This window comes from Ranitomeya imitator, chromosome 1 (assembly GCF_032444005.1).
Source record: "Ranitomeya imitator isolate aRanImi1 chromosome 1, aRanImi1.pri, whole genome shotgun sequence".
Lineage (NCBI taxonomy): Eukaryota > Metazoa > Chordata > Amphibia > Anura > Dendrobatidae > Ranitomeya > Ranitomeya imitator.
Window position 1 is genome coordinate 370689919 of NC_091282.1, and position 17238 is coordinate 370707156.

General features: G+C 39.5%; 1 protein-coding gene and 1 gene segment (V, D, J or C); both read left to right on the forward strand.

Annotated features, from left to right (window-relative positions):
- The window catches only part of LOC138672974 (immunoglobulin gamma-1 heavy chain-like), a 606081-nt gene that overhangs the window by 396236 nt on the left and 192607 nt on the right, over positions 1–17238 (forward strand).
- Positions 3334–17238, forward strand: part of LOC138672958 (uncharacterized) — a 147725-nt gene continuing 133820 nt past the window's right edge. The window contains exons 1-2 of the mRNA XM_069761426.1: positions 3334–3599; positions 14068–14391. Coding sequence (XP_069617527.1) covers positions 14079–14391 — 313 coding nt within the window. The 5' untranslated portion in view covers positions 3334–3599; positions 14068–14078. The remainder of the gene's footprint in view (positions 3600–14067; positions 14392–17238) is intronic.

Here is a 17238-nt window from a genome sequence, read left to right on the forward strand (position 1 = left end):
TGGAAGATCCTTTTTATTATACCACACAGGAGAGCTGGAAGATCCTTTTTATTACACCACACAGGAGAGCTGGAAGTTCCTTATTATTACTTCACACAGGAGCGCTGGAAGATCCTTTTTATTGCACCACACAGGAGAGCTGGAAGATCCTTTTTATTACACCACACAGGAGAGCTGGCAGATCCTTTTTATTACACCACACATAAGAGCTGGAAGATCCTCTTTATTACACCACACAGGAAAGCTGGCAGATCCTTTTTATTACACCACACAGGAGAGCTGAAAGATCATTTTTATTACACCACACAGGAGAGCTGGCAGATCCTTTTTATTACACCACACATAAGAGCTGGAAGATCCTCTTTATTACACCACACAGGAAAGCTGGCAGATCCTTTTTATTACACCACACAGGAGAGCTGAAAGATCATTTCTATTACACCACACAGGAGAGCTGGAAGATCACTTTTATTACACCATGCAGGAGAGCTGGAAGATTCTCTTTATTACAGTATGCAGAAGAGCCAACAGGTCCTTTTAACTGTACTGCATAGTTGAGCTAAGATATCTTCTATAGGTGTGAAAGTGACCAAAGGGTATGCTCACAGAATCTTTTTTTAAGCAGGCCACCTTGAAAATCCCTTGGAGAATCGTCCTATTAATTTCTTTGTAAAAACAACTTGCTTCATATATGTTCAGGATTTTGAGCACCTTTTAACCACCTCACCCCTTCAGGTTTCCAAAGTCGTCAAGTGGTTAAAAGAAGTGCGCTGATCATTCTTCCAGTGTTTTCCATTTGGAAGATGCTGCTTCACTCTACATTATATGTGAAAGAGAAGTCTTAAAGAGGTTGCCCACTACTTTATCATTGATGACCCCTCCTTAAGAGAGGTCCTCAATGTCTGATCGGTTGGGATCTAACACCCGACCCCCCTGCCAATCAGCTTTCCTCTGTTTCGGCGATTGTAGGAGGCACATGTGCAATAGCCTGTCGCTGCAACTATCAGAAGATGGAGAAGCTCCGCAATTGAGAAGTTCCGGTTGGTGGCCACCGACAACTAGAACAGCTGATCGGCTGGGGTGCCGGGTGTCGGACCCCTACCAATCATAGGGACAACCTCTTTAAAATATATCTGGAATACATCTGGGCATTTTTTGGAGAGTTTTGTCAACATTAATACTTAAAACACTAGCATTTTACTACATTGTTTTATGAATGTCAAAAGACTTCAGAAAACAGTCCAAAAAATGCTCACAAAGTGCCAAAAAGAAACATTTTTCTAAGCCAATAATAAAGAAACATTAACAAAAACGCTTCTGGATAAAAAAAAAAAAAAAAAAGCTGTCATTTCCTGAAACAGAGTTTCAGCTTTAAAACCTCATAGTTGTTGTCTGCCTAAACAAAATGTACATCTTTAGCATGTGTTGACCTTATCTGATCATCAATGTGAACAGGTAATGTAATATTTATTATAAAATACCTTCTTATTTAATCCTTTTATTAAATGTTTGAGACAATCCATTTTAGGGCTCATTAATATGCCAGTTTTTGTTGTACGTATTCTGTCCATTTTTTTAACGAACAGGACATAGACACGTTAATTTCAATTCATTGGTTCAGAAATACATTTTTTTCCAAGCCAATGAGACCCCCAAAAAAAGTTGCAGACATCAACTTTTGATTCGATTAGGGATCAAAGTCACTCATTCCAATAAATGGGTGAAGAAATGCCACTTGGATGCAACCCTTGTATAACCTTGTGGTCTTTTTTTCAGCTGGTAGGAGAAGCATTCATTTTTTTTTTATATGAAAAAACAGATTGTAAAATTCTTGCAGATGTTTAAATGTGGCCTTAGGGCTCATTCACTCATCTGATTTTTCCAAATACGAGAAAAACGGACCGATTATTCTGATAAGTCCTTGATCAGAGTTTGATCAGAGTGTGGTCCAAGAATCGTTCGTTTATCTTGTAAGTGGAGAAGTGAAAAAAATTCATGAACATGTGAAGGGCCCCATAGACTATCACAAGAGTGAGTGCTATGCGAGAAAAACAAGAGCATATTCATACATAAAAATCAAACATCTGAATGAGCCCTCAGGCCTGGCTCACATGAGCGTATGAAACTTGGCCAGTTTTCACCCATATTGTAATCTATATTCCATCCATATGCCATCTGTGTATCATCCATTATTTTTTACAAGTGTATGGCACTTGTTTTTTTATACATTGGCATTGAAAAAAATTGGCAAGAATAAATACAGTTTCCTACATTAATAATTATTGCAATGTATAAAAAAAAAATCGTATGCTATACGGATGATCCATATGGGAATACATTTTTTTGTGCATCCATAGACTTGAATGGATGAGTCTCATCCAAAATATGGAAAAGACTAGTGCATGCTGCATCTTTTCCCCCCTGGAAACTCGGTCTGTGTGAAAAAATTGCCATCTGTACATCCCTATGATATAACATTGATTGGGTGCTATCCGTGTGCTATGCAGTTCTAACATGGACAGTACACGTATGTAAAATAAGGTCATCTGAATGAGCCCTCTATCAACAGGTAATGATCAATAATCACATTTAGCAATATGACTTTATTACTTTTATTATGTTCTGTGTAACTTTGGTTCACATTGTTTTATTGGTTTTGAATGTGACATAATAATTGATCACATATTTTTATGATATTATGAATCTCAATAATGAAGAAAGACAGCAAAATCATATATGAGTCATATTCTGCCTCTATGCTCTAACTATTGTATTAATAAACCTTTTATAACACTAAAGGAGTATGAACAAATGAAGGTAAAGGGTAAGATGGTTCCATAGACCTTGTGTTAATTTCATTGCAATGTAACTGCATGGGAGAAAAGGGTTTTCTGTTTAAAAGGGTTTTCTGGTACTTTTATATTGAAGGCCTATCCTTATGTTACATCATCAATATCAGATCTGTGGGGGTGCAACACCTGGCAACCCCACCAATTAACTGTTTCCCGTGCTGGTGGTGGGACATACTTAGTTGCAGAGCTCTGTTATCTGTATAGTAGCCACAACTGGGTACTGTTCATACCCCGGTATTCAAATAAATAAGGGTGCATCTGTAGTACCTCGCTGTGGCCACCATACGGTTGATCGAGCTGTGCTGTTCCGCTTCGCAACGGAGCATATCCAGCAGCCGATCGCATCGGGAATGGCATTTATTACCTTTCCTATAATAAGGCAATTAATATAAAAGTACCACACAATCCTTTTAACTCAAAAGGTGCTTACAAAAACATCTTGGACCTTGCTAAGTGATATTATATTTTCTTTTGTAGGGAAAGAAAGTAATGGTATACTACTGCCATTGATCCCATGCTGTGACGAACTGAAGGAAAAAGAAAAAATAACTGTTGGTTGCCTTCTAAAAGATGCTATACCGCTTCCTGAAAAGATATTCTGGAGTGAAGGACTTGCTAAAGATTCAAAGTCAATAAAAGTCAATCAATCACCTCTTTTATTGAGCAGTTTTCTGACCCTCACCAATTCAGAATGGGAAAAAAAGCCGTTAACCTGCTCTAATAAAGACACAAAGAGTGAAATCAAAGGTAAATCTATTATAATATAAGCATAAATATGTGATTCTTCAGAATTTCTTTTAGTCTTTGCCTGATGAAGAGACCTGTGTAGTCTCGAAAGCTTGCAATTTGTTACCATCTTTTCAGTTAGCCATTAAAAGGTATCAACCACTGAGGACTCTCAATTCTAAATATTTTTATAATATAAGCTAAATCTGTGTTATCCGTAACATTATCCGTAACATTGATCTATCTATCTGCAAATGAAATCAGAGCAGCATCGGTACAAAAATGTAGGTGCACGACCTAAGACAAAAGCCAAATTGTCCAAAAATGTATAATCCAGGAAAGAAATGGCAGCACTTCAGCTCCAACTAAGTGAAAAACATGGACTTTTCTATAATCATCCATAGTGTAAATACAATGTAAATTTTAGATCCATACACAACACTGAGCTATCTATCTATCTATCTATCTATCTATCCTATATCCATCTATCTATCTATTACATCTAACTATCCATCCCATACCTAACTATCTGTCCATCTATCTATCTACCTATCTATTATATCTATTATCTATATCTATCAATTATCGATTTTTCTATTTGATCATCTATCTCTTATATCTATCTATCTATCTATCTATCTATCTATCTATCTATCTATCTATCTATCTATCTATCTATCTATCTAACTATTTTATCTATCTGGTTATCTAGCTATTTCTCATGTATACTGTATATCTATTATTTATTCTATTAATCTATCTATAATAAAACACAGACTTTTCTATAGTCATCCATAGTGTAAATACAATGAAAATTTTAGATCCATACACAACACTGAGCTATCTGTCTATCTATCTATCCCATATCTATCTGTCTGTCTATCTATCTACCTATCTATTATATCTATCATCTATATCTATATCTATCTATTATCTATTTTATCATCTATCTATTTTATCATCTATCTATTCTATCTATCTATCTATCTATCTATCTATCTATCTATCTATCTATCTATCTATCTATCTATCTAACTATTTTATCTATCTATTTATCTAGCTATCTCTCATCTACAGTTGCGCTCAAAAGTTTACATACCCCGGCAGAATTTGTGCTTTCTTGGCCTTTTTCAGAGAATATGAATGATAACACCAATTTTTTCTCCTCTCATGGTAAGTGGTTGGGTGAAGCCATTTATTGTCAAACTACTGTGTTTTCTCTTTTTAACCCCTTAGTGACAGAGCCAATTTGCAGCTTAATGACCAGGCCACTTTTTACAATTCTGACCACTATCACTTTATGAGGTTATAACTCTGAAATGCTTTAATGGATCCCACTGATTCTGAGACTATTTTTTCAGGACATATTGTACTTTGTGTTACTGGTAAAATTACTTCGATTTTACTTGCATTTATTAATGGAAAAAAAAATGGAAATATGGCAAACAAATTTATGACCTTAAATTAGAGAGTTATGTCACACAAAACAGTTAATAAATAACATTTCCCACATGTCTACTTTACATCAGAATAAAAAAGGAAAAATTCAGCTCACCCCTATAAGTGCATTCATAGTCCATGAAAGAAATCCGAGCATGGAAGGCCATTTCTGCTTAACGCTGTAGACTGGTACAAGGAGACAAAGGTTTCCAGCTTCGGAAATAAAATCAAAATCTTTATTTCACAATAGTTAAAAAAGGAGAGAGATTAGCTGCTGTACATAGACCGGTATTTACCGGAGGAAAAATGCTGTTGTGTCATTTTCCTCCAGTAAATACCGGTCTATGTCCAGCAGGTAATCTCTCTCCTTTTTTTTACTATTGTGAAATAAAGACTTTTGATTTTATGTCCGGAACGGGAAACCTTTGTCTACTTGTACTACTTTACATCAGCACAATTTTGGAAACAAATTTTTTTTTGTTAGGAAGTTATAAGGGTTAAAAGTTGACCAGCCATTTCTAATTTTTACAACAAAATTTACAAAACCATTTTTTTAGGGACCATCTCATATTTAAAATCATTTCGAGGGGTGTACATGACAAAAAAATACTCAAAAGTGACACCATTCTAAAAACTGCACCCCTCGAGGTGCTCAAACCCACATTCAAGAAGTTTATTAACCATTTACATGCTTCACAGGAACTGAAGCAATGTGGAAGGAAAAAAATTTACATTTAACTTTTTTTTACAAACATTTTAGTTCATAACTAATTTTTTTTATTTTCACAAGTGTAAAAAGAGAAAATTAACCACAAAATTTGTTGTGCAATTTTTCTTGAATACGCCGAAACCCCATATATGGGTGTAAACCACTGTTTGGGTGCACGGCAGAGCTTGGAAGAGAAGGAGCGCCGTTTGACTTTTTGAATGCAGAATTGGCTGGAATTGAGATCAGACACGGCTGGAATTGAGATCAGACACCATGTCACATTTGGAGAGACCCTGATGTACCTAAACAGTGGAAACCCCCACAAGTGGCCCCATTTTGGAAACTAGACCCCTTAAGGAACTTATCTAGATGTGTGGTGAGCACTTTGAACCTCCAAGTGCTTCACAGAAGTTTACAATGTAGAGCCATAAAAATTAAAAAATATTATTTTTTTCCACAAAAATTATATTTTCTCCCCCAAATTTTTATTTTAACAAGGGTAACAGGAGAAAGTATACCCCAAATGTTGTTGTGCAATTTGTCCTGAGTACGCTGATACCCAACATGTGGGGGTAAACCACTGTTTAATTGCACGGCAGAGCTCGGAAGGCAAGGAGCGCCATTTGACTTTTTCAATGCAGAATTGAGATCGGATGCCATGTCTCGTTTGGAGAACCCCTGATGTGCCTAAACAGTGGAAACCCCCACAAGTGACACCATTTTGGGAACTAGACCCCTTAAGGAACTTATCTAGATGTGTGGTGAGCACTTTGAACCCCCAAGTGCTTCACAGAACTTTATAACGCAGAATCATGAAAATAAATAATTTTTTTTTCTCAAAAATGATTTTCTAGCAATTTTTTATTTTCACAAGGGTAACAGGAGAAATTGGACCCCAAAAGTTGTTTTCCAGTTTGTCCTGAGTATGCTGATACCCCATATGTGGGAGAAAACTACTGTTTGTGCTCATGTCAGTGCTCGGAAAGGAGGTAGTTATGATTTGGAATGCAGACTTTGATGGAATGGTCTGCGGGCATCAGTTGCGTTTGCAGAGCCCTTGATGTGCCTAACCAGTAGAAACACCTCACAAGTGAACCCATTTTGGAAACTAGACCCCCCAAGGAACTTATCTAGATGTGTTGTGTGAACTTTGAACCCTGAAGTGTTTCACTAAAGTTTATAACGCAGAGGTGTGAAAATAAAATGATTTTTTAGCCTACAATTTTTTATTTTCCCAATGGTTACAGGAGAAATTGGACCCCAAAAGTTGTTGTCCAATTTGTCCTGAGTTTGCTGATGCCCCATATGTAGGGGGGACCACTGTTTGGGCACACATCGGGGCTTGGAAGGGAAGTATTGATGTTTCAAAATGCAGACTTTGATAGAATGGTCTGAGGGCGTCATGTTAGGTTTGCAGAGCCCCTGATGTGCCTAAACAGTAGAAACCCCAAAGTGACTCCATTTTGGAAACAAGACCCCCAAGGAGCTTATATAGATGTGTGATGAGCACTATGAACCCCCAAGTACTTCACAGAAGTTTATAACGTAGAGCCGTGAAAATAAAAAAATATTTTTTTTTCCAGAAAAATGATTTTTTTATTTTCAGAAGAGGAAATTGGGCCCCAAAAGTTGACCAATTTGTCCTGAGTATGCTGATACCCCATATGTGGGAGAAAACTACTGTTTGGGCACATGTCAGGGCTCGGAAAGGAGGTAGTGATGTTTTTGGAATGCAGACTTTGATGGAATGGTCTGCTGGCGTCATGTTGCGTTTGCAGAGCCCTTGATGTGCCTAAACAGTAGAAACCCCTCACAAGTGACCCCATTTGGAAACTAGACCCCCCAAGGAACTTATCTAGATGTGTTGTGTTTACTTTGAACCCCCAAGTGTTTCACTAAAGTTTATAACGCAGAGCTGTGAAAATAAAATATCTTTTTTTTTTCCACAAAAATAATTTTGTAGCCCACAATTTTTTATTTTCCCAAGGGTAGCAGGAGAAATTGGACCCCAAAAGTTGTTGTCCAATTTGTCCTGAGTATGCTGATGATGAAGGTCAAGAAGGAGGAGGATGGAGAACTGTCTGTTAGCTTTGGCTGTGAGTAAGTCGTTAGTAATTTTGGTCAGGGCAGTTTTGGTGGAGTAGTGGGGGCGGAAGCCAGATTGGAGGTTGTCAAGGAGAGAGTTAGATGAGAGATGGGAGGAAAGTTGAGCATGGACATGCTGCTCAAGGAGTTTGGAAGCAAACAGGAGGAGTGATATGGGGTGATAGCTGAGCATAGCAGTTGGGTCAAGGTTAGGTTTTTTGAGGATGGGTGTGATGGTGGTATGTTTGAAGGCAGAGGGGAAGGTACCAGAAGATAGCGATAGGTTGAAGAGATGGGTTAAGGCTGGAATGAGTGTGCTAGTGAGGTGAGTGAGTGTGCAGGTGGGAAGGGATGGGGTCAAGTGCACAGGTGGTGAGGTGTGTTTAGAAAGGAAATGAGTAAGCTCTCCTTCAGTGATTTTAGAGAGGGAGGTTATTAGGGAAGGGCAAAGGTCTGGTATATGGAGTGGTTGGGGTGGTGGAACAGTAAAAGTTTGCCTTGTTTGGTCGATCTTATTTTTGACGTGGGTGGCAAAGTCCTCAGCAGAGATTGGGGAAGTTGTAGGAGGCAGTGGTGGGCAGAGGAGAGAGTTGAATATGCTGAACAGTTGTACTGGGTTGTAGGATAATGAAGATATCAGAGGTAGAAGAGAGTCTGTGAATGTCTAGGTGTGCGAGGTTTCTGCGAGGATGTGCCAGTGGCTGGACATGGGGGGATGGTGAGGAGGACAAGGATGAGAAGGTGAGTAGATTGTGGTCAGATAGTGGGAAGGGAGAGGTTTGGAGAGTTTAGAGACCCCCTGATGTACCTAAACAGTGGAAACCCCCCAATTCTAACTCCAACCCTAACCCCAACCCACCCCTAACCCTAATCCCAACCCTAATCATAAGCTTAATCACAACCCTAACCTCAACCCACCCCTAACCCTAATCCCAACCCTAACAATAACCCTAATCACAACCCTAACCCCAACACACCCCTAATCTCAACCCTAACCATAACCCTAATCACAACCCTAACCCCAACACACCCCTAATCCCAACCCTAACTCCAACACACCCCTAACCCTTATCCCAACCCTAACCCCAACTCTAACACTAACTTTAGCCCCAACCCTAACCCTAATTTTAGCCCCAAGCCTAACCCTAACTTTAGCCCAACTCACATTAGCCCAACTTTAACACTAATAGGAAAATGGAAGTAAATACATTTTCTTTATTTTATTATTTTTTCCTAACTAAGGGGGCGATAAAGGGGTAGTTTATTTACTATTTTTTTTATTTTTATCACTGTGATAGGGTCTATCACAGTGACCAAAATGAACCAAGAGTCGCTCAATGACATTGAGGTCAGGAGTGTGAGATGGCCACTCCAGAACCTGTGACTGGATGATGGATGCAAGAGTCTGGCTGGATCCCAGAAACTTACACAGCTTTGATACACACACTGAGATTAAGCAAAACATTCAAACCCATTTCTGTGCATGTTATCAGGCCAAATTCACGTGACTATGTGAACTTTTGATCAGGGACATTTGGATGTGTTGGGTTGCCATTATGATTTAAAAAGAGAAAACACAGTAGTGTGACAATAAATGGCTTCACCCAACCACTAACCCTGAGTGGAGAAAAAATTTTGGTATTATCATTAATGTTCTCTGAAAAAAGACCAAGATAGCAAAAAAGTCTGCTAGGGTATGTACATTTTTGAGCACAACCATATATATCTATTATCTATTCTATTAATCTATCTAGCTATCTAAATCTATCTACCTATCTATCTTACTTGATTACACAATATATAAAAATAATGGTCCTTATTTTGTCATAAAAGCAACCATATAGGTCAAATCTACAAGTGCTTCTCACTATATTAGAATATCATCAAAAAATGTATTTATTTCAGTTCTTCAATATAAAAAGTGAAACTCATATATTATATAGAGTCATTGCAAGCATTATTTCTGTTAATCTTGATGATTATGGCCACAGCCAATGAAAACCCAAAAGTCATTATCTCAGTAAATTAAAAAAAATAACAAAAAGCACCTGCAAAAGGCTTCCTAAGCCTTTACAAAGGTCCGTTAGTCTGTTCCAGTACGCTCCACAATCTTGAAGAAGACTGCTGCCTTTACAAATGTCCAGAAGGCAGTCATTGACACACTGCACGAGGAGGGTAAGCCACAAAAACTCATTGATAAAGAAGCTGGCTGTTCACAGAGTGCTGTATCCAAGCATATTAATGGAAAGTTGAGTGGAAGGAAAAAGTGTAGTTGAAAAAGGTGCACAAGAAACCGGGATAATCGCAGCCTTGAATGGATTGTTATAGTCTACATTATAGTCTATGAGGGGGCTACATTATACTGTGTGTGGGGGGCTGCATTATACTCTCTGAGGGCACTACATTATACTGTGTGCGTGTGGGATTTGCATTATACTCTATGAGGGGGCTGCATTATACTCTATGATAAGGCTACATTATACTGTGTGGAGGGCTGCTTTATATTCTGAGTGGGCTGCATTATACTCTGTGAAGGGACTACATTATACTGTGTGCGTATGAGGTGGCATTATACTCTGAGGGGGCTGTATTATTCTCTGAGGGGCTGCATTATACTGTGTGGGGTAATGTATTATGCTATATTATACTCTGAGGGGTCTAAATGATTGTTTATGAGTGGGCTACATTTTAGTCTATGAGGGGGCTACATTATACTGTGTGGGGGCTGCATTATACTTTGTGAGGGGGCTGCATTATACTCTGAGGGGGCTACATTACAGTCTATGAGGGTGCTACATTGTAGTATTTGAGGGGGCTGTATTATACTGTGTGTGGGGCTGCATTATACTCTGAGGGGACTACATTATACTCTGAGGGGGCTGCTTTTTACTGCGTGGGGAGCTGCATTATACTCTGTAGACTGTGTTATACTCTGGGGGCGTGGCATTATACTCTGAGGGCGCTGCGTTATACTGTGTGGGGGCTGCATTATACTGTGTGTGTGGGGGCTGCATTATACTCTATGAGGGGCTGCATTATACTGTGTTTGGGGGCTGCATTATACTCTGAGGGGGCTGCTTTATACTCTGAGGGGACTGCATTATACCAAATGGGGGTCTGCATTATAGTGTGTGTGGGGGGGTCTGCATTATACTCTATGAGTGGGCTGCAATATACTCTATGAGGGAGCTACATTATACTGTGTGTGTGGGGGACTACATTATAATCTGAGGGGGCTGCATTATACTGTGTGGGGGCTGTATTATACTGTTGGGGGTCTGCATTATACTCTATGAGGGGGCTACATTATACTGTGTGTGGAGGAGCTGCATTATACTATGAGGGGGTTGCATTATGCTCTGAAGGGGCTGCATTATACTCTGAGGGGGCTGCATTATACTGTGGATGGGGGGCTGCATTATACCGTATGTGGGGCTATATTGTACTCTATGAGGAGGCTACATTATATTGTGTCTGGGAGGACTGCATTATACTCTGAGAGAGCTGAATTATACTCTGAGGGGGCTGCATTATACTGTGTGGGAGGTCTGCATTATACTGTGTGTGGGGGTCTGCATTATACTCTATGGGAGGCTGCATTATACTGTGTGTGGAGGAGCTGCATTATACTATGAGGGAGTTGCATTATGCTCTGAAGGGGCTGCATTATACTCTGAGGGGGCTGCATTATACTGTGGATGGGGGCTGCATTATACTGTATGTGGGGCTATACTGTACTCTTTGAGGAGGCTACATTATACTGTGTGTGGGAGGACTGCATTATACTCTGAGAGAGCTGAATTATACTCTGAGGGGGCTGCATTATACTGTGTGGGAGGTCTGCATTATACTGTGTGTGGGGGTCTGCATTATACTCTATGGGAGGCTGCATTATACTGTGTGTGGGGGGCTGCATTATACTCTGAGATGGCTGCATTATTCTCTGAGGGGCTGCATCATACTCTCATACTCTAGGATTGGACTACATTATACTGTGTGAGGGGGACTGCATTATACTGTGTGTGGGGGACAGCATTATAGTCTATGAGGGGGCTGCATCATACTGTGTGGGGAGCTGCTTTATGCTCTGAGGTGGCTGCATCATACTCTGATACTTTACAATTGGACTACATTATACTGTGTGTGGGGGACTGCATTATATTCTATGAGGGGCTGCATTATACTCTATGAGGGGACTACATTATACTGAGTGTGGGGCTGCTTATACTCTATGAGGGGGCTACATTATACCGTGTGTGGAGGGGCTGCATCATACTCTAAGGGGGCCGCATTATTGTATGAGGGGGCTGCATTATACTGTCTGTGGGGGCTGTATTATACTGTGAGTGGGGAGAGGCTGCATTATATTGTGTCTGGGGACTGCATTATATTCTATGAGGGGCTGCATTATGCTGAGGAGGCTGCATTATTCTCTATGAGGGGACTACATTATACTGTGTGGGGCTGCATTATACTCTATAAGGGGGCTACATTATACTGTGTGTGGGGGGCTGCATCATACTCTGAGGGTGTTGCATTATTCTCTGAGGGGGCTGCATTATACTGTATGTGGGGATGTATTATACTGTGTGTGGGGAGGAGCTGCATTATATTGTGTGTGGCGGCTACACTATAGTCTATGAGGGGGCTGCATTAAACTGTGTGGGGCTGCATTATACTCTGAGGGGGCTTCATTATTCTATGAGGGGGCTGCCTTATACTCTATGAGGGGACTACATTATACTGTGTGTGGCTGCATTTTACTCTATGAGGTGGGCTGCATTATACTCTAAGGGGGCTGCATTATATTCTGAGGGGGGCTGCAATATACTCTGAGGGGAGCTGCAGTATAGTCTGAGGGGGACTGCAGTATACCCTGAAGGGGGCTGCATTATGCTCTTTCAAGGACCATGGGGAGTGCATTATATTATATGTACTATATGGGACCTACATTATACTGTATCGAGGACTATCTGTCCCATCATTGTTCCTCAGCCGGTGTAAAGAAACTCGGGAACAAGCATCGAACGACTTCAATATTGTTGATCACGCTTGTTTAATGGCCTGAACTCAGCGCATGTAAATACAACCTGAAATGTTTCTGTGATAGTGCAATATGTTAGCATTTTGGACCCCACTTTAAACTTTTGCCCAGGGCCCCACTTTGTCTAAAACCGGCCCTGGCTGCAACTCTCACAAATTTTAACATGTGGGTAGGAAATTGTCCTTGGTTAGCTATGCAATTATTTCGAAAAGCAGATTTATGAATTGGGATTTTTTAAAAACATATAAGTAAGTCGCAATTCTCACTCCAGTAGGGGTGTGGAGTAAAAATAGGAAAAATATCTCTAGATGGAAGTATTATAATTAATGATATGCAAAATTTATCAAACAATTCGAAACTCTTTCATGTATTTCGAACAAATAAACACAACATAGCCTCAGGCAAAAATTGGTTGCGGTAATTAAAGCAGACCATACACATTAGGCCGGTTTCACACATCTGGATTTCATGGTCTGTTCTTGGCCCGTTTGCCACACGGCTACTGTTCTAAACTTGACAGTCTCATAAATCAATAGTACAAGTGAAAATGAGAAACTTGCTACTATATCTTATCAGAGAAATCTGCTTCTCTCTCCTCCTGGGCTTATAATTCGTTCTCAATTCACAGGTAAAACCTGTATTCAGTGAAGACAGATTTTCCCATTACTGAGAAAGGAGTTCTATATAGATGGGAGAGGAGGAGGAGAAAAGAGCTAAAGGCAAATATCCTCTCTGACTTTTACATAGAATCTTATAAAAAATCACTTGCCTTCTCCTATTTCAGTAATGGGAAAATCTGTCTTTACTGAATACAGATTTTACCCTTGACTTGGGAATTTTGAAAATGTATGATCAGTCTTGGTGGAGAAAGAAGCAGATTTCTCTGATAAGATACATTAGAAAGTTTCTTATTTTCACATGTACTATCAATTTATAAGATAAAATGATAATGACGATTACTTTTCAATTGTTTTATGTACTGTGTAAATGTTACTAATTGGTGAACGACCTACATTCTAACTACAGACATTGAATTCATGGCATCTAAATGCAGTCAAATTCAATAGATAAGCAATGGCAGTGTGATATAGATTCCATTAGCAGGTGAAAGATGTCTAGGGGAAGCAATATTTGACATTATATTTGCATATGCTAGATTGTCTTATAAGTCTACACAGTTCTCTAGAAATCAAATTATTTATTTTATTCAGTTCCAGGATGTATGAGTGCTGTCAAAATTCCCCACATTGAGATCTTTCTGACTCCTTTGGATGCTAGCATTGAAGTCAACAATCAGCTGGTTTGTTATGTGTCTGACTTTACTCCCAAGCAAATCCAAGTAGATTGGCTTAAAAATGGTGAAGAACATGCTCCCAAGCTATCTACATTTAAAGTCCTAAAAGGTGAAGATGGGTTATTTTCTGGAACAATTAAACTTAATGTCAGCAAAAAAAGTTGGATTAAAGGAGACAAGTACACATGTAAGGTGGACATGAAGGGAGAAACCTTCATGCAGAACATTAGCATATGTTCAGGTAAGAAGACTACATTAAGTATCAAATGTAGATAGAGTATCTGACATTGTATTATTGTTTTATATAAGTCAATAGTACAAGTGAAGATAAGAAATTTTACAATACATCTTATCAGAGAAAAAAATGCCTAGTTCTCCTGAACTAATGAATAACTCTCAGTTCATAAGTAAAATCTATCTTAAAGTGAAACTGTCAGCAGAATTTTGCTAAGTAAACTATAGGCATTATCAGGTTGGCGCTGTTACACTGATTAAAATGATACATAGGGTGAATAAACCAGTCTTGTGGTTCTTGTGTAATCACTGTTAAACATTTTCAGTTAATGAGATGCTCGTGCTCCGGGCAGGACTGTAGGCAGAGTCTTATCTTGGTGCTCTAGGCCAGAGAAACCAAGATGAGACCTGCCCACAGGCCACCCCAAAGTATAAACAATCTGTCTCTCTCTCTGTCTCTATGATGAGGAACATGTTTGTGATTCAGGGCGGGCTCTGGGCAGGTCTTTCCTTGGTTTCTCTGGCCTATAGCAGGAAGATAAGACTCTGCCTAAAGTCCCGCCCCGGAGCACGGGCATCTCATTAAAACGAACCTGTCAGCAGGATTGTGCTGAGTAACCTACAGACAGTGTCAGGTTGGCGCCATTATACTGAGTAAAATGAAATCTTCGGAGCACGGGCATATCATTAACTGAAAACTTCTAACATTGATTACACAAGAAGCACAAGATGGATTTCTTCACCAAAGGTCTCATTTTAATCAGTGTAACAGCGGCAGCCTGACAGTGTATGTTGTTTACTAAGCAAAATCCTGCTGACAGGTTCACTTTAAGTGAAGTGAATACAGATTTTCATCTCACTTAGGGATCAGATGACAGTTTCTGCTCCTAGACATCTATAAAGAATAGCATGGGGAGGAATAAGAACCTAAAGGCATTTAGACATTTTGCAAGTGCACCTGAAACAATAGTTAAAGAGATATTCCTAAGGTGGCTAGCATATATGTATCGCTTGCTCACCGAGCCCCACTCCATACAGCCAACCAATTCCAGCCCTGTGCCTAAAGCCCGAAACACGTGTCCACAGGTAGGAATTGGTTGGCTGTGTAAATTTAGAAACTAATCCGCAGCATTGCACGCTTGGCGGTTCCAAGCGCTGTGGATTAGACTGGGGTGGAAAGAGATGATTTGCATAGCTCCGCCTACTGCAAAGGATTCTGGGTAAACCTGCTATTCTTTGTATTATGCTGCTTGCAAGTACTTTCCGTTTCAGGAAAGCATCCACTAAGAGATATTCCCATCACCAAGAGCATATCCCAATATGTGGTAACTGTAATAATAATAATATAAAAAAAAAACTCCAATTAGAAATGTAGCATATTTCTTCTGATTTGGTATGTTGCTTTACCCATGTGTAGGGCAACACAGTAGCTTAGATACTTACTGTCACTATATGAGTCATAACCATGGATACCATAGCTACTGCAATGTCCTGCACATGAGGTAAGAGAAATAGCTAATCAGAAGAACTATACTACATTTCTAATTGGAGGCATTATTACATGTACTACATATTGGGATAAGAACTTGGAGATAGGAATACCCCTCTAAACTTTAAATCAAATGTTTTATATAAATGTTGTGAAATCTTGTTGTTTTTACGCTGTCCATTGAACCTCATATTCGGCTGATATTTCCAGTTCTGTAATAATCACTATTCAGTAGTCATCTCAGTATTATCATAGCAGGATTATAAAGTAAATTAAACATAACATATACATTTATATATAGATAATAAGGGATCCACTATCCAAAAACTACCTTCCTCTCTTCCTGCACAATGAGCCCTACACAGATTATACAGAGTGGGCCATTTATATGGATACACCTAAATAAAATGGGAATTGTTGGTGATATCAACTTCCTGTTTGTGGCACATTAGTATATGGAAGGGGGAAAACTTTTCAAGATGGGTGGTGACCATGGTGGCCATTTTGAAGTCGGCCATTTTGGATCCAACTTTATTTTTTCCAATGGGAAGAGGGTCATGTGACACATCAAACTTATTGATAATTTCACAAGAAAAACAATGGTGTGCTTGGATTTAACGTAACTTTATTCTTTCATGAGTTATTTACAAGTTTATGACCACTTATAAAATGTGTTCAAAGTGCTGCCCATTGTGTTGGATTGTCAATGCAACCCTCTTCTCCCACTCTTGACACACTGATAGCAACAATGCAGAAGAAATGCTAGCACAGGTTGCCAGTATCCACTGTTTCAGATGCTGCACATCTCGTATCTTCACAGCATAGACAATTGCCTTCAGATGACGCCAAAGATAAAAGTCTAAGGGGGTCAGATCAGGAGATCTTGGTGGCCATTCAACTGGTCCACGGTGACCAATCCACTTTCCTGGAAACTGTTCATGTAGGAATGCTCGGACCTGACACCCATAATGTGGTGGTGCACCATCTTGCTGGAAAAACTAAGGGAACGTGCCATCTTCAGTGCATAAAGAGGGCAGCACATCATCATGTAGCAATTTCAGATATCCAGTTGCATTGAGGTTTCCATTGATGAAGAAAGGTCCCACTATCTTTGTACCCCATATACCACACCATACCATCAATGTCTGTGTTCCAACAGTCTTGGAGGGGTCTATCCATTGTGGGTTAGTGTCAGACCAATAGTGGTGGTTTTGTTTGTTAACTTCACCATTCACAAAAAAGTTTGCCTTATCACTGTGTAAACTGAGGGTCCTGTTCCAATTTTTGTTTTGCCCTTTCTGCAAATTCAGAGTGCCGATCTAGGTCATCCTCGTTGAGATGCTGCAGCAGCTGGATTTTGTAAGG